At 37.6% G+C, this 19553-nt stretch overlaps 1 protein-coding gene across 1 annotated transcript; it reads left to right on the top strand.

Annotated features, from left to right (window-relative positions):
- Window positions 1-9021: 9021 nt before the first annotated feature.
- LOC114634864 (bile salt sulfotransferase 1-like) lies at window positions 9022-18400 on the top strand (the record flags this gene model as incomplete). Its single annotated transcript, XM_028783464.1, has 4 exons — window positions 9022-9199; window positions 10284-10492; window positions 12166-12292; window positions 18356-18400. Coding segments are annotated over exons 1-4 (517 nt in total), but the record flags the coding sequence as incomplete, so codon positions are not given.
- Between the last annotated feature and the right edge of the window lie 1153 nt (window positions 18401-19553).

The following is a 19553-nucleotide window of genomic DNA, read 5'->3' as shown; positions in this document are numbered from 1 at the left end:
ATAACCCAATGGTGAAAGGCAAGCACAAGAACATAAGCAACAGAAATCAAAGTTACTTGACATCATCAGAACCAAGTTATGCCATCATAGTAAGTCCTGAATAATCCATCACACTGGACAAACAAGATACAGTTTTAAAACCACTTCTCATAATGATGATAAAGGACAGAAATAAGTCCCTCAAAGATATACAGGAGAACACAGGTAAATAGGTAGAAGCCCTTAAAAAGCAAACACAAAAAATTTCTTTAAAAATTACAAGAAAACACAACCAAAGATGTGGAGGAATTGAACAAAAGCATCCATAATTTTTTTATTAGATATTTTATTTACAATTAAGATGTTACCCCTTACCTCATTTTCCCCTGCCCAGGAGCACTGTATCCCATCCACCCTCCTCCTTCCTTCTATGAGGATGTGCCCCCCCCACTGCCACCTCCCCACCCTCGAGTTCTCTCACACTCAGTGTCTGGCCTTCATGGGACCAAGGATCTCCTCTCCCATCTATGCCTGACAAGGCCATCCTCCTTTACATATACAGCCAGAGCCATAAGACCCTAACTATGTGCTCCAGGCTGGTGGTTCAGACCAAGGGAGCCCTGTTTGGTTTTTATTGTTGCTCTACTCGTGGGGCTGCAAACCTGCAAACACTTTTAGCTCCTTCAGCTTCTTCTCTCTAACCCCTCCATTGGGAGCCCCTTGATCAGTTTAATGGTTAGCTGGGAGCATCTGCCTCTGAATATGTCATACTCTCGCAGACTTCTAAGGAGACCACTATACTATGCTCTCATCAGCATGGACTTCTTGGCATCCACATCAGTATCTAATTTTGGTTACTGCACATGGAATGGATACCCAGGTGGAATGGTAGCCAGATGGCCCCTCCTTCAGTTTCTGGCCCACACTTTGTCTCCATTATTTGCTCCCTTGAGTATTTTGTTACTCCTTCTAAGAACAACAGAAGCACCCACACTTGGCCTTCCATCTTCATGAGCTTCATGTGGTCTGTGAGTTGAATCTTGGGCTAGTATCCAATTATCAGTGAGTGAAAACCATGTGTGTTCTTTTGTGATTGGGTTACCTCACTCAAAATAACATTTCCTAGTTTGATCCTTTTACATAAGGATTTCTCAAATTCACTGTATTTATTACCTGTGTGATACTCTGCTGTGTAAATGTACCACATTTTTTAGTGAGTATTAATCCTCTATCAGATGTAGGATTGGTAAAAATCTTTTACCAATCTGCTGGTTGCCATTTTGTCCTATTGACAGTGTCCATTGTCTTATAGAAACTTGGCAATTCTATGAGGTCCCATTTGTCTATTCTTGATTTTAGATCATAAGCCATTGGTGTTCTGTTCAGGAAATTTTCCCCTGTACTTAAGTATTCGAGGTTCTTCCCCACCTTCTCTTCTACTAGTTTCAGTGTATCTGGTTTTATGTGAAGGTTCTTTATCCAATTGTACTGGAACTTTGTACAAGGAGATAAGAATGGACCAATTTGCATTCTTCTACATGTTGTCCTCCAGTTGAACCAGCACAATTTGTTGAAAATGCTGTCCTTTTTCAACTGGACAGATTTAGCTCCTTTGTCAAAGATCAAGACACTATAGGTATAATGGTTCATTTCTTGGTCTTCAATTCTGTTCCATTGATCTTCCTGTCTGTCTCTGTACAAATACTATGCAGTTCTTTGTCACTATTGCTCTGTAATACATCTTGAAATCAGGGATGGTGATTGTCCAGAAGTTATTTTATTGTTGAGAACAGTTTTTCCTATCCTGGGTTTTATGCTTTACCAAATGAATATTATAATTTCTCTTTCTAACTCTGTGAATAATTGAGTGGGAATTTCAATGGGGATTGCATTGAATCTGTAAATTGCTTTCAGTATTTTAGGCCATGTTTCACTTTACTCAATCTTTTACTTGTTTGATTTTTGTTTTCCTGTATTTTTAAGGTATTTTTTTTTCTATTTAGGGGCTTTTACTTTTTTACCAGTGCTTTTCTGTATTTTTCCTTAAATTATTTATATCCTCTTTAGAGGACATGATTATCTTTATGAGATAGCATTTTAGTCCAACATCCTGGTTTTCAGGTGTATTAGGCTATCCAGGCCTTTCTATACAGGAAGAAGTAGGTTCTGATACTGTAAGTAGAATCATTCTTAGTATCTCTAGTCATTTGACAATAGGAGATCAATGCTTGTCCCTCTAATTTCTCCATCACTATGGACTGAAGATCTACAATATTACAGAGTAAGAGGATTAGACTATGGCTTGACTGTTACAGACCAGAATAGAATGTAATGATAAATTTTGGAAACAGACATGGAAGAATGACGAAGAAACTTGGTTTCATCTGGATTTTTTTTTTCTTAAAAGTATTTCACATAACTGGAATTAAATTTTACCATTTTGAATTATTCTATGGATGTGATATATGAGACAGATTTTTAAGATACACTAATGCATTTTGTGGGTGGTATCATTATGGTGTAAATGTGGAGGTAAGAGGACAATTTTGGTAGCTAGTTTTTGCCTTCATCATGCTGACGAAACTTAGTTCTTCAGGCTTGATGGCAAGTATCTTTACTTACTCAATCTCCTCTCTAGGTCAAGACTTTATAGAAATAGACCTGAGATAAAACAGTAAGTTTATATCATGACCTTAATTCACACAAAGTACAAAGACAACAGACCATATACGTATCCATCTAAGATGCAGGAGTCTGATGAAAATAAAAGTCTCAAGATATAATTCTGCTTACTTATGGGAAAATCATACACCATGTGTTGTTATGTACACGGTGGAAACAAACGTTAAAGGCCAATAGCCAGCACAGCAGACACAGACCTGTTCTGCAAGCCAGATGTATTGAGTTCCTTGGATATAATACCTAAAGCAGAAAGGAATGAGGAATCCTCATAAAGTTCCTTTTGACCTCCATACACATGCCATGACCCATACCCCATTATGTAATTGTACTAAATAATATTATATAATATATTCACTTTATGTCAAATTGACATAAGTTATCTGAAAGGAGTGACCCTTAATTCAAAAATTGCTTCCATAAGATCTAGAGCCAGGGCATATTTTTCCTTTCTTTTCTTTTTAATTTTTAATGTTTTTTTTATTAACTTTTTTTAACAGTCCAGTCATTATCCTCCTCAAGGTCCACTATCCTACAGTTCCTCATTTCATTCTTTCTCCTCCAGTCTCCAAGAGAATATCCCCAATCCCCCAACTCCACAATCCCCCTCAATACCCACAGCCTGGCATCCACAACCCCTGGGACTTCAAGTCTTTTCAGGTTTACATGAATCTTCTCTCACTGAAGCCAGACCAGACAGTGCTCTGTTGTATATGTATGTATTGGGGTCCTCATACTAGCTAGTGTATGCTGCTTGGCTGCTAGTCTGTATCTGAGACATCTCCCGGTGTCCGGGTTAGTTGAGACTGCTGCTGCTTCTATGGGGTTGCCCTCCTCCTCAGGTTCTACCAGCATTTCTCTAATTCAACCACAGACATCTCCAATTTCAATACATTAACTGGGTGTCAACATGTACATCTGTCTCATTCAGCTGCTTGTTGGACCTCTCAGAGGACAGCCATGCTAAGCCCCTGTCTGTAAGGAGACGTAACATCAGAAACAGTATTAGGCCTTAGAGCCTTCTCTTGAGATGGATCTCAAGTTGGACAAGTCACTGGACCATCTGTTCTTCAATTTTTTCTCTGTTATTGTCCCTGAGATTTTTAGAAATGAGCAATTCTGGGTCAGAGTTTATGACTGTGGGATGGTAAAACCATCCCTTCACTTGAAGACATTTCTTTTGACTAGAGGTGGACTCTACAAGTTCCCTTTCCCCAGTGTTGGGCATTTCATCTAAGGTTCCTCCCTTTGAGTCCTGATATTCTCTCATCTCCCAGGTAATAGGTACATTCTAGAGGGTCCTCCCACTTCTATCCATATAAGTACCCATAGCATCATTAACAGTATCAGGGCTTAGAATCTCCCCTTGAGATGGATTTCAAGTTGCAAAAGTCCTTGGACCTCCTTTTTTACAGTCTGAGGGCCAGAAGAAGTAATAGAAATACACAATATGAAATATTTCTTCTGCTGGCCCTCAGGGCTTCACTCCTATTCACCCCATCAATATCTCATCATGGTCCAATTTTCACTTCCACTCTCTTTCCTGTGTAGTTCCCTTCTTCCCTCTACCCCCATGATTTCTTTCCACTTTCTCCAAAGTGCAAATAAAGCATCCTCAATTAGGTGCTCTGGCTCGTTAACCTTCTTGAATAATGTGGATTAAATCCTGCATATTCTGTTCTTTTTGGCTAATATCCACTTATTAGTGAGTTAATATCATGCATATCCTTTTGGGTCTGAGTTCCTTCACTCAAGATAGTATTTTCTAGTTACATCCATTTGCCTACAAAACTCATAATGTCCTCTTTCTTAATACCTGAATAGTATCCCAAGGTGTAAATGAACCACATTTTCTGTATCCATCCTTCTGTTGTGGGACATCTGGATTGAATCCATCTTCTGACTGTTACAATAACTATGCTGTGAACATAATGTAGCTCATGATCCTGTGACATGATAGGGCTTCTTTTGGATATATGCACAAGACTGGTATAGCTGTGTCTTAAGGTAGATGTATTTCCAACTTTCTGAGGAACCCTCAAATTGATTTCTTGATTAGTTTTTCTAGATCCGAATCCCATAAACAATTTCGAAGTGTTTCTCTTTCTCCACATCCTCCTCAATACATGCTATCACCTGAGTTTTTTTCTTAGCCATACTGATTGGTGTAAGGAGGACTCCCAGGGTTTTTGTGATTTGCATTTCCCTGATAACTAAGGACTTTGAACACTTCTGCAAGTGCTTCTTGGCCATTTCAGACTCCTCTGTTGTAAAGTCTCTGTTTAGCTCTACACCCATTTTTTGATTGGATTTTTGTTTTGTTTTTAGTTGGAGGCTAGCTTCTTGAGTTCCTTATATATTTTTTATATCAATCCTCCCTCAAATGTGGAGTTAGTGAAGATCTTTTCCCAATCTGTAGTTTGCCTATTTGTCCTATTGACTATGTCATTTGCCTTAAAGCTTTTCAATTTCATGATTGTCATGATTTCAATTCTTGATTGTCAGGAATCATAATTGGACAAGATAATAACTAGCATATGATCTTCCTGAGATGGCCTCCTTCAGATCGTTCTATAATCTTTGATAAGTTCACCCTGATTTGGCAATCTTTTAGGAAACTCAATTTAGGAAAGAGTCCTGTTATCAATATGTCACCAGTTAATTGCTCTTAAATAATAACCAGACTTTCTCCTACTGAGAACACATTCCAAGAGGTTGTGAAACATTAACCAAAGGTCATAAAAAGGGGACTATTTATTATAGGTGCTTGGATAGAAGATAAAATATTGACTGCATTTATCTATACCAAACTTCACTAATAAATTTATGGTTTTAATCCTTCAGTGAACCTAAGGAGTTGTGACAGGTAATGGATGCTTAGCCAGATAATTATTCCTAACGGATATGCATGAAAACATTCTCTGTTATAAACTTCTATTTCAATGTATGATTTGTTTTGTGTGTTATAACAGCCTGAGCTGTCCCATGTTCTGGGGCCACATTGTAATGGCCATTTTTTTGTAACAACCTGTTCTATTACTTTGAAATGGCCTGTTCTGCTGCTCCAGTCTGCAGGTCAGAGCCTAGCAAGAGAGAGAGGGGGGACAGAGGAGGGGCAAGAGATGCAAAAGATGGATACAAGACCAAGAATCTGGTCCAGTCTCTTCAAGTCTCCTCTTTATTCTCCTATATTCTCCTCTATTCTCCTTTAGTCTCCTCTATCCTCCTATATTCTCTCCTATATAAAGGAAATCCTGGGTATTTATACCCTTTACCACGTGACTTCCCCTCATGGACAAGCTCAACTGAAGGCACTAAGTTACGTGCCTTGTAGCCATGGATACCAGGTGCACCTTGCAGCTGGGGGCACTAAACAGTGTAACAAGATGTTTATCAGAGTGTGCTCAGCTATTTCTGGTTGTTGAAAACAGGCATATGGCTCGAGATGGCTGTAAAGATGATAGCCGCTTTTGACTAAGAGTCGGCTCTCAACAGTGTGTGTGTATGTTTGTGTGAATTTGCGATAAACTTTGTAACATGTGATAACATATTTTCTTTTTAAGGAGATTAAGATTCCTTTGAAAACAAACTAGAGTTGTTCTATAGAAACACAGCAACAAGAATAGCATCTGTTAGATTCATTGAGATAGTCTCTTGAAGAATAATTGTATCTAGGTGACCTGATCTGCTTTGGAGCTGATTGTAAGCAAGGGTGGACACACAGTATCCTGTGCACTCTGAGTTTCGCTACTCAGCAGCCAATGACAGTTTCTTTGTTAGCAACTTTTGTCTGTTGTATTACAGTGTATTTAGTCATTACTTTCGGAAGCAGGGGAAAACCTCTCACAGTTCAATACTGTTCTAGTTTCATTCTCTTCTTTTTGTGGGTTTTTTACTTGATATTTTATTTATTTACATTTCAAACGTTCTCCCTCTTCCACATCCCCCCATTAATTTCTTATCCCATCTCTCCTCCTCATTCTTTGCTTTTATACCATATAAATTACATGCAAGTATTAAGGTCAGTTCTAGGTTGGGGAACTAGCCCTACAATAGATGCAAATATTCAAGGAACAAGCAAGACAAACCAGAGAGTCAAAGAAAAAGCAAGACAATAAACAGAGCCATGTGATCACTCCCATGATCACTATTTCTAAGGGCTTATCAAGATGACCAAAATATCTGAGCCTACTACTTCCCTGTCCTAGCGCAAAATTATTTTCATGCCTGAAGCCTACTTCTTGGTTCTAGCTTAAGATTTAGATTCCTGCCTGTAATTACTTCTTTGTTCTAGCCTAAGATTTATATTACTGCCTGAAATTACTTATTTGTTCTAGCCTAATGTCAGACTCCTACTAAGAATGTTGGAAAAGCCATAGAGAATTATATTATCCAATATTTATCTAAAAAACACACATAATGCACATATATATGTGAAACATTAAAATGCAGTTTCAAGATATTGTGCCATTTGGAATGATAATGTTCTCCCCAAAAATGACTGATTATATAACAAAACACCAGTATCGTGCATGAGAAATTTTCTTTTAAGTAGTTGGTCAGGAAAGTCTAAGAGACAATACCCCCAAAACAACATCAACTATTGTTGAAATTGTCTCTCAGAAGTTGAAGATAAGATTATGTTGCTGAAGCCACAATGCACTTCAAATACAGAATTTAGAGAAACAAAGCTACTATAACCTGTAAATCTTGTCCGAGTGAAGTGGTTTTCAAAAAAAGAAAAAGATGCTGCTAAATCTGCCCAGAGAGAGGAATAATCAAACCCACAAACTATGCAAGTATCAAGCCTGTGAGCCACAAGAATGACTTGACTAGCAAGACATTCACAGGGGTACAACGGTGGCACTTTTATCTTGATGGTAACAAAGGGTATATAATTGAACCTAAGGCCTACTCAAGAAGAGGGGACATTATGTCTGGTGCTGTTAACATAGACAACCACCTAGAGCTGGAAAAGGCAAAAACCCAAGAGGCTTACTACCATCAGTTCCCTAAACCAGTGTAATTTCCAGTTGTTTTCTAAATACATGTCCTTACACCTGAGGTAAATGTAATTCTCACCCCTTGTCAAAGATGCTTCTTTTTGCAGCATATGGAGACTCTCACAAAGATCCACAATGGGACAAAGTGTAGATTATAATTGACAGTAAGGTACTCAACCCTGTAAGGAGCCGCCATTAGAAGATGGCGCTTGGCACTGATGTTTGAGGTGGAAAACAACTGCATTTTGGTCGTAAACACCTGCTGTGAGCCTGCGTATCTTTCAGATGCAGCTCCTCACCCGCCCAAGCAGTATGTAAATGAAGTTCTGCAAGAAGCACCAATTAGACATTTATACACAGTCATGATAACTATTTAAGCAGCACCCATTTTGGGCCTGGGGTCTTTCGCTTTGCAATCAATGGTGTGTTCCCAATAAAGTGCGTGAGGAAGGATCCTGTTGTTGCGTCATCCTTGCTAGCGAGGCGGGCGTATCACAACCCCAACTGATACATCTGCAATAAATCCTTTCAACCTAACACTCAGGAAAAAAAAATTCACAGAAGATGGTAGAGAAATCCCCTAGTGGCCCAAGATTCCTGTTGATAGAATATGTCTATCTTAGACACTACAGAGAAAATAGACACATGAAATCTTAACAGTATAGCTATACAAACAACCCAGAATAATGGCACTAGAAGGCACACCAAAGAGGCTAGTGTTATTTCTATATGATTTTACCGAAGAAGAAGAAATACTTTATATGAATGACTTCTAAGAGATGGAGAATAAACTGTGTATGGAGATGAAATCCAACATTGATTTTCCATTCTCAACTGGACACATCAGGATACATTACATATAAGCCCAAAGGAATGGACTCAGTAAGTTGAATATATATGTGTGCATTCATAAATGGCAACAAATATTAATGAAGACATCATAAATATGTGACAGAGAGGGAGTGCTTTGAGAGGGAGAAGAAGGGCAGCTAATATAGTATGAGTTTCTCAAAAGAAATCACTTTAAAAAAAAAACTTGCCATGGAAATTTTCTGTGTGATCTCTGTCATTTTTCTGCACATTTAAAAATCATTCTCAAAGCTAAATTGTATTAAAAAAACATTTGAAATTAACCTGCATTTCTATGTTGTATTGCTTCTTACTTAGTTTCTGGTTTGGGGATATGAACTCTTTCTCAGAAATGCTGCAGAATGTTCTTTGTATGAGTTCAAAATTGCTCAATAAAGTTACCTTTGACTGTGGGTTACTGTTTTTTTTTTATTTTATATCAGTAGCTAGTTTCATAATAAACGAGGGAATGTTAATAATTTACTTACCTGCCCTATAAATTTTACGTGTCAGCATTTGCTATAAGCTGAAGAGCACGTACAAAGAGCTATTCATGATGTCAGACTATTGTTGGTTTGAAGGAATACCTTTTCTTGCCATAGGGTTTGAAAAAGAAATGCTGGAAGATATTCGAAATAAGTTTGTGTTGAAAGAAGACGACTTGATGATATTGACTTACCCAAAGTCAGGTAAAGATCATAAGTAAGACTGATTCTAAATAGTATAAAGTAGGTTAGAGCTTTGACCCTCATTCATTTTGGATGATGAGTAGAGTGTTTAACATATTCAAAGTGTAAAATGATTTGTGGTCATGAAGATTTGTGTGTGTGGCACTCAGAGAAAGACCTCTCATCTGACCTATGTGGGCAGAGATGATCGGCTATGGGCCCAGAACAATGATGGTGGACCCGGAGGCAGAATCTGGCATTACTATCTTGCTCTGTGGGGAAGAGATAGAAGAAGAGACAGAGTGATGAGGATAAACAGAATGAATAGCACCAAGAGATAAAGGAATTTATGTGAGGATACTTTGAAGAGAAGAGTGTTAGATAGAATTATGGTGGACCTTGTCCAGGAAGTGGAAGGATTCTGAAAGTCAAGAAACAAAAAAATGATTTTATGGTGGTTTGTGGAATGAATATTTGCTGTGGTGAAGAAGCACTGAACATTTGGTAAGGATTATGCTGCTGATATAGAAAGCACCATGACACAGAAAATCCAAAGGAAGTGGGAATACAGGAAAAAAACAACCAGATTGTAACTCAGAGAAGGAAGCAAGAAAAACATCCACTGACAAATAAGCAAATAAGCACAAATGAAAGTGTGTGTGGTAAATATTCATAAAGAAATTTATTTAACTTAATGAAAGTACTCAGTTATACACTGCAGCATGGGTGTCTCTCAATGGCAGTGAACTACATTAAAGGAGGCAGTGTCAGAGGGCAGGCACTGTGATTACATTGCTGTCAAATATCTTGGATAGTCAAATTCATTCCACCAGAATGTAGAATGATGATGACCCAGGACAGGAGGAGACATTCCATGGGCAGGTTGGTGTTTACTATGTTTAGTGTCCCACTTTTGCAAAATGAATCCTCAAGAATATGCTGAGCGAATATACTTTGTACTTAAGTCATGTAAACATTGTGAACACCACAAGTCTGTATGCTTGAAAATTGGCATCACAGTAAGTTGTATGGATATATATTCTACTTGAGGCTTTTTCACAAGTACTCTTGAAATGAGTGAATGTCACTTTTTATATTCATCCAGGAACAAACTGGCTGGCTGAGACTGTCTGCTTGATTCAAACCAAGGGAGATCCCAAGTGGGTCCAAACTGTGCCCATCTGGGAGCGTACACCCTGGCTAGAAAGTGATCTAGGATATCCTAAATTAATAACTAAGGAAGGACCACGACTCATGAACTCTCATCTTCCTATCCATCTATGCCCCAAGTCTCTCTTCAGTTCCAAGGCCAAGGTCAGTGTCCAGTGGTTGAGATTTTCTTTGACCAAATTCCCTTTGAATTTATTTTATCCTGACAGGTTTTGGAGCTCTTTCAGAAATGTAAAGGTGGGATTTCATTGTCTAGGTGATGCTGATGTTTCCCCATCTCAGACTATATTAGAATACCAGAATGTGGACCATCACACAGTGATCCTGGGGAACTTTAAGTATTAAAGTGAAATATCACACTAAAACATTCAGGAACTACATATATAGGTCAAGCAGAGTTCAAACCCTTGTTTACAGTCGATATTACTTTAAAAGTGTCATCAAAGCCAATGAGCCAGTCTTAATTATAACATATAATTCAAGTCCTGTGGGTGAGTCACCTAAGACACAGTTGCTCACTGTGGAAGTACCTGACTAGGGATCAATGTTCAAAGGCCAGTGGTACACACAGTGTCATGCTGTCTCTAGCTGTCTACTGAGTTCAGTAGCCATAACAATCCCCCATGAAATGGAAAGAGAATCACTAGAAGAAATCAGAGATATCCCAGGTCTGACCACTCATAGCCCCAAGTTAGTAAGAAAGTTCTTTGTGTGTCCCTCCACCATAGAATGTATAAATAGTTTATGTTCTAACTGCAAAGACAAACTTAGAGTAATCTCTCCTTAAAATGTCACAATGAATTTGTGATCATTCACATATTTGCATGTGCGGATATCTGGAGATATCTGGATTTAAAAAACTTTAGGCTGTGGAAACTGAAACCTAAATAAATGAATTCTGGAATTATTGGTACAAAATATAGAGTAGCTTTTTATTAAGAATGATTAAATTTGGGGCTGGAGAGATTAATCCATGGTCAAGAGAGCTAACTTCTCTTCTAGAGATCCTCAGTTCAACTCCCAGCCAACACATGGTGGCTCATGACCACACATAATGGGATGTCTTCTGGTGTGTCTGTAGACAGCAACAGTGTACTCATGTACATAAAATAAATATGTCTTTTCAAAAAGAATAATTCTTAATTTATTTCTTTTATGTTTTGAAATTATAATAATAAAACATAATTATATGTATCATTTCCCCATTCCCCTTTCTCCCTCCAAATTTATGGATATATATATATTGCTCTTTTCTCTCAAATTCATGGTTTCTTTTGCATTAATTCTTGTTGCATACATACATACACACACAAACACATTCCTAAACATATTCTACTGTGTATATATTCATATATAAATATATATTAATGTGTTTCTACAATATATAACATACTACTAAATAAATAAATAATCAATATATTATAAAGAAATTTATATCTTCCTAAATCCTTCAGTACAACCTTCTTAATCAGTCCAATGTTAATTGTATGTATATTTTGTGGGCTGGGCATTTAGTGTTTGATAAACAATTGTGATTGTTTGATCATTACAATTGTTGAATCACTCTGGGTTGTTTTTTTTTTTACACTATCAATTAAGTAAACATTTTGCTGCTTCATTTTTATAAAACAAATAAAATTAGAAAAAGGAAATTATGACTATATATTTTTTCATTCGTGTATGTGTTTTATCCAAATAAAGATAATAAATCTTTTTTTAGAAATCTTTGCATGTTTTACTGACATTTCTTATAAACTATGCCAGTTAAACAGTAAGGAGTGACTATTAACTTTCATCTACATTTTTTTTCATTTAAGGCTATCTATCTCATCAGAAATCCCAGAGATGTTCTTGTTTCTGGTTACTTTTTCTGGAGTACGACAAACCTTGTGAAGATTCCAGAGTCACTGGAGACTTATTTTGAATGGTTCCTCAAAGGCAATGGTGAGTATTCTGTGAAATATGGGTGATGGGGGAAACTCAGAGACATTGTTAATTAATTTATTTATTCATTTATATTATATCCCAATATCCAGCATCCCTCTCCTCTCAGTACCCCCTCCCACAGATCCTTTCCTCATTCCCACCTTCTCTGAAAAGGGGTAGGTGCCCCCAGGGTATCTCCCCTCCATGATACATCAAGTATCTGCAGGACTAGGTACATCCTCTACCACTGAGGCCAAAGCTGCCCAGTAAGGGGAATGGGATCTGTAGACAGAAAGCAAATTCTGTGACAGCTCCAGCTTTAGTTGTTGGGGGACCTTCTTGAAGACAAAGCTGCACATCTGCTACATATGTGAAGCGGCCATATATCTAGCTGATGATAGCTTTTTGTTGGTGGATCAGTCTCTGAGAATACCCAAAGATGCGGGTTAGTTGACTCTGTTGATTTCCTCTGGAGTTCCTATCCTCTTGGGCCCCTCAATTCTTTCCTCAACTCTTCCACAAGTCTCCTAGAGCTCTACCTAATATTAGGCTGTAAATTTGTGCATCTGTTTTAGTCAGCTGCTGGATATAGACTCTCAGAGTATAGTTATTTTAGGCTCTTGTCTGCAAGCATATCAGAGTATCAATAATAGTGTCTAAGATTTTTTTCTTGCTCGTGATGTGTACCTCAATTTTGTCTAGTAATTGATTGCCCATTCTCTCAGTCTCTGCTCCATCTTTTTCCCTCCAGTTCATGTAGGCAGGACACTCCATGGCCAAATGCTTTTTGAATTTCTTGCTGTCATTATCCTTCCACTGGGAGTACTACCTAGCAACAGGAGGTGGCATTGTAAGCTCCATAACTCCTACTGTGAAGAGACTCAGACAGAGTCACCACCATAGAGTCCCTGGAGTCTCCCCGTGCCAGATCTCAGAGACTATTTTGTTGGCCTGGAACTCTCTATATAGTCCAGGATGACTTTGAAGCTTGGCTCCTCCTTCTGCTACTTTTTGAATTCTAGGACTACAAACACCTACTGTGTACATTATTTAATTGATTCTGAGGCTAAAACCCACAATTTCATGTGGGTTACCTAACTTGTCTAAATCTCTAGCCATTGAGGAACTTTTGTAGGCTCCATTTTGTGCCTCTACATTCAACCAGTCTGTGGGCCAAAGGCTCATCAACATTTCAAACCTGATTGTGAAGTCTTTCTGTTCTCACACACCACTGAAGAACAGGAAACAGCCACAGCTTGTGCCATGATGTACAATTTCAGCACCATTTGGAATATCTTGTCTTTCCAACTTAATGTAGATGCATCAGTCTTCATTTTAGTAAGACATGTCCCACATAGGCCCCCACATTTGAATACTTGTTTCCCAGTTGGTGGTGCTTTTCCAGAATGTTTATGAGACACAGCCAAGTTGGAGGAAGTATTCAATTCATGGAGGGCTTTGAGAGATTAAACTCTTAAGCACCTTCCAGTGTACTCCCTCTGCTTTCTGCTTGTAGTAAAGGAAATGAAATTTCAGCTTCCTGTTTCTATAGCTTTTCCTGCCATGGACAAGTTCTCTCTTCCTTAAGTTGTGTTTTTCATGTTGTTGTTTTAGCACAGCAACAGAAAAATAACAAATGCTATTTTCTTCCTACCATGCTTCTCATTTGTGGATTTTCTTAGTCTTTTTTGTAATTTCTTCCTATACACCAAGCAGAGAGGGGCCACCCAGAACCTCCTCTGACTGGCGATCTGAATTCTTGCTTAGGCTGCGAGGCTAAGTTCTGCAAGGGAATATAAATAAAAATTAAAAATATCTCTCTGTGTTCCCTGACAGACTAGCCTGACTGCATAGGGGTTGATGTCAAAAGTATCCCCTCTCCAGAAAAAAGACATCGTGATGTGTATGGCCCTCATGCCTCACTGGACAACAACAAGGGGACTGAAGCCACTACAAGGTCCCCTTCAAATATTGGAGGTCAGGGCTCTATCCCCGCCTTCTCAAGTTTAGAATTGCCACAACCCTTCTATACTTAGAGAGGGGAGGAGATATCAGGGGCAGCCCTGCCTATACACTGAAGGCCTAAAATCAGCCATAGGCCTAAAATCAACAATAGGCCTGTCATACATGTATACAAACACCAAGTCTTGGGTCTCAGTGGAAAAACATTGAAACAGATGGCTATAAGCTAATGTAAACAGGCAGCCTTTATGGAAATCTACAAGCCTGAATAGTCATCGACCTTGTAAATAGGTAACCTGGGCACATAATACCAACTTAGATAAGGACAAGCAAGTCATAGGCAGAGTCATAGTGACTTGTCCCCAGAACCTTCACCCACCCAATACCCGGTTCTGATGATGTCTGTATTCCCCCTGATCACCCACACTCCCGTGCCATTCCCTTCCCCACATCCTGCCTTTCTGTGTTTGTAACCCCTGTGTGAATGAATTATGATTTGAGAAAAATAAATTTAAAAATTTTAAAAATGTTATTAAAATTATTAAATTTTTATAAAGAAACTTCAAATAAATAAAATACACCAAAACTAATGATACTCAAATTCTATGTAACTTAGTGAATTTATATAGAGTTAGAATTCATATTCAAAAAGAAGCTGTGAAGCTTCACATTAAGTGTTATACTTTCATCATTGCCTCAATTCACTCAATTATACACCATCAAAACTAACACTCTATGACAGACCTAGAATTAAAACAATTAGCCATATATTATCTTTCAATACTTTTGCTAATTACCTGCATTTACTCCTTTCTCATCCCTTTATATTTAGATTTTCTTTTCTTTTCCCAAGGCTTCACACACATTTGGTCTTTTTTTATATTTTTATTTCTATTTTTTTTCACAATGGCCAATCCACCTGGAGTAAGATGAGCTCTCAAAGTAGATTTGCATCATTTACTTGATGGCTAATAATGTTGAAGAGTTTAAAAATTGGTTATGAGACATTTGTTTTTCTCTTTTTGGCAGAACTCTTGGGTTCCACGACACAGGTTTTGTTCCAATTGTTTCTTTTCTTGACGTTGAATATTTTTAAAATTCATTGTAGACTCTACAAACACATTTCCAAGAAACAGGTAACTGGCAAAGGACTTCACCCATTCTGTAGCCTGCATCTTCACATGACTAATGAGTTCCATTGTTTCATAAGAACCTGTGGGGAAAATTTTAGGAGGCCACCACAGCCATGGTGGCCCCAGAGAGGCTTCCACAGCTGTGGTGGGTCCCACATTCGGGAGGAATCCTATGGTTCCAGCGGCCTGGAGGCCTTGGCATCGGCAGGCCCCAATAACACGAGGAAGTCCTTGGTTCCAAAAAAGTTTATTGTCATGGTGGATGATAGATGGATCTAGGCGTACCCCCCAAAAACTCAGGGCAGTCCTCAGCTATATAGGGAAGGAGAAAGGGGGAGGATTGGGGGAGGATCTGGGGGAGGCATGTTTAATTTGCTCTGCCCTCTGGCCTTCATTAGTATGTAAATCTTTAGGGCCTGAGATCTATAGCCTGGCCTATGTGACAGAACAATGTAATTCTATGGAGACCATGAATGCTTTTCAGGATCCTGGGTTCTGGGGGGTGCCAAACTCCTGCCGGTTCTCACACAGAATCCCACCCAGAGTCTGCAGAGTCTCGTGGTTCTAGGCACCTGCTCAACCATGACCCAGGATACCTTTACGCAGTCCCACAAGAACCTTTTAATTTAGCAAGGTTATACTTGTGTGTTTTTGTCCTTGATTTCAGAGTCCTATTATGGGATGAGTCTTATTTAGGATGTCCTTACCTGTGCCTCTATACTACTGTATTCTTTAACAGTTTCATAGTTTTTGAGGCTTCTGTTGAGGTTCTTGATCCACTTGTGATTGGTGTGTGTGTGTGTGTGTGTGTGTGTGTGTGTGTGTGTGTGTGTGTGTCTGTCTGTCTGTCTGTCTGTCTTTCTGTGTCTATATGTTTGCAGAATGTGGGATTAAGATGTAAACTCACTCTACAACACATAGCATTATAATTTCCAAAATACCATTTACTGAAGATCTTATCTTTCCCAAATGTATAGTTTTGTTATTTTGTCAAGTATAAGAAGCCTACATTTATATGAACATATGTCTTGGTTTTCTATTCCACTTATCTCTATGTCTGTTTTTGTAACTGTGCTATGCTGTTTTTAATAACTGTATATCTGTAGCATACCTTAAAATAAGGAACTTTTGTCCAAAACTGGTTTGACTATCTGGGGGATTTTTCTTTGCTTTCATATGAATTTATTATTAAATTTGTTATTTAAACATTTCATACATGGATAGATTACATTCTGATTATTGAAATGCTTCACCCCCTCTAATATCCCTCAGTCCTTATTAACCTCCATTTTCTATAGTTATCTTTTAAATCATTCATACCTCTTTATTTGTTACCCATCTGTATAACCATGATCAGAATCATCTGTGAGATTGTGGGGTGGAACTACCTATTGAAAATCTAGTAGGGATGTCAGTAAGTACACAAATGAAGACAGTTGTATACCAGAATCCTGTCATCCTGAATCCTTCAATATCTAGCATTTCAACAGGGATTATTGACCATGAATCATTTCCCAAACCTGTGAGTCACCATTGATGAATGCCAGTTTCAGATGATTTTACTTGATGAATTTACTCTGCCGTGCTCACAAGCCAGCATTTGATAGCACTTCTCTCTTTATCCTTCAGCTCCTACATTATCTCCACTCTCTCTTCTGCAATAATCTCTGAGGATTAGAGGTGATGTTATAATGTATCATTTAGGAATGTGCCTCTAACCATTTTGTATGAATTTTAAGATTTTTTAATTTTGTGGGTGACATTAAAATTTTGATTGGGATTGTGTTGGAACTGTACATTGGTTTTGATTGGGTGGCCATTCTTTTTTAAAATTAGTTCTCCTAGTCTCTGAGCAGGAGAAGATTTTCCAACTCTTAATGTCTGACTCACCCTGTTGAGGATTTTATTGTAGAGGGTATATCACCTCCTTCTTATATTAATTAGTTTTCTATTGTTGTGATAAACACAATGAGCAAGGCAACATATAAAAGGAATGCTTTGTTTGGGGCTTATGGTTCTAGATTTATATGTGTGAATCATTACTATGTCTAGAAGGATGACACTACCCAAGTAGGCACACTAGTGGAGGAGTAGTTGAGATCTCACACATTAATTCATAACCAGGAAGCAGAGAGATCCTTCAAAATTGTGCCACTCTTGTGGAACCTTAAATCTAACTTCCAGTGACACATTTCCTCCAGCAAGTTGACAACTCTGAATCTTCCCAAAACATTCAACAATTGGGGACCAAGTATTCAAATGGCTGAAATTTACAGTGGATATCTTTTTCAAACAAGCAAACTGACCTATGCTTATTCTAGGGTATTTTCTTGAGGCAACTGTAAACAGACTTATTTCTCTGATTTGTATCTCAATTCTTCGTTAGTAGATAGGAAAGATATTAAGGTATGTAAGTTAATTTTATATCTTGTTCCTTTGATAAGAGTCTTTATCAGATCCGAGTATTTTCTAGTAAATTCTTTCAGGACAGTTATTGCTAGAATTGTATCATCTAAAATTAAATGTATTTTGACATGTACATATTACATATTAGAAATTACATGTTACATATCACATATCATATATCTTATATCATATATTATATATCCCATCCTCTTTGTGTCTATGTGTAGTTGGGGAGTTCATGTATGACCAAATATGCAACAGGAGATGGAAGGACAACTGCTACCATGTGAATTTAGCATATCAGGTTTAACTGTGAACACCCTTTCTTTCCTCTTGAGCCATTTCACTAACCTTTGATGTGTTCCTGAATTTAGTTAGAAAGTATTTAATTGAGAAGTTTTTAGTCAATGTTCATCATAGATTTCAGTCTACAATTTTCTTTTTTATTGAATATTTGACTGATTTTGTATCAAGGTAATGCTTTAGAAAAATACTTTGGTTGTTTGCCTTTTTTCCATATTTTTTCTCCTATGATCACTGTTTCTTTTTATTTTTTTTTTAATTTGTTTATTTGAAACAGGATTTCTCTGTATAACCTTGGCTGTCATTGAACTCACTCTGAAGACCAGGCTGGCCTCAAACTCAGCAATCTGCCTGCCACTGTCTCCCAAGTGCTGGGATCAAAGATATGCACCACCACTGCCCAACATTTTCCTTCTTTTATGGAATAGTTTGAGAACCTTGTTCTCTGAATGAAAGTTTGGAAAAAATCACCTGAGATTGAACATTTTTTGTTAGAGCTTATGTTAATGTTTGAAAACTCATTGCTTATTATAAGCCAGTCTAGTTTTGAGGTTTATTTTGTTTACTTGTAGAAGTATTTTCCTTGCATATACGTGTGTTTGCTTCTGTTGTCTGATGACTAGGTTTTAATAGGGCATTGTCAACTATCAGGTGGAAACTGGAAACTGAGTCTTTGTGCTGTATAACAGTGTATGTTTTTAGCTGCTGAGCCTTCTCTCCATCCATACCTGCTTAACTGTTTTAAATGTAATACTAATTTCATTTTGATAGTTTTATATATGGAAAAATCATCCATATCTTTTAGGTTTTCAAGTTTTCTGGTATATAATTTTTAAGGTAAACTCTAAACATTTTCTGAATATCAGCTGTGCTGTCATAATGAATGACTCCACATCTGTGTTTTACTGTGTTAGAGCTGACATTTGCTATTTTTTTGGTTAGTTTAGATAAGAATTGATCAATATTTATATTTTGAAGAAATGAACTCTGTTGCATCACCTGTCTATATTTGTTTTCTTGTTATTGCTGTTCCCTTTTTCTCTAATTTCTACACTGATGTCACTGAAATCTTTCCAGCTATGAAATTTGGTGTTTTCTTTGCTCTTTTTCCAAATTCGCAAGGGGAAACATTGATAAAACTATTATAAATCTCTTTGATTTTTTAATATAGGTACTTTGAGCTTTGAATGTTTCTCTTAGGGCTGTTTTAAATTTACCCCACAGGCTAGAGGATGTTTTGTTTTCATCCTCATTTGATTGTAGGGGTCATTTGTTGTTGACTTCTAATTCAGGTGTGAGTTGTTAAATCTCCATAAGTTTGTTGGCATTCTCGAGTTTCTCTTTTCATTTATTTGTAGTCATTTAATTATAGTCAAGTAGATTATAAGAAATTATTTCAATGTATATTAGTTAAGACTTCCTTTTTGAACTAATATCTATCTACATGAGTGATAGTTTCATAGGCTTCTGAGAAC

This window comes from Grammomys surdaster, unplaced genomic scaffold (assembly GCF_004785775.1).
Source record: "Grammomys surdaster isolate TR1022 unplaced genomic scaffold, NIH_TR_1.0 1131, whole genome shotgun sequence".
In the NCBI taxonomy this organism is placed as follows: Eukaryota; Metazoa; Chordata; class Mammalia; order Rodentia; family Muridae; genus Grammomys; species Grammomys surdaster.
Note: the sequence above shows the minus strand (reverse complement) of the source record. Positions and strands in the feature narration are given on the sequence as shown.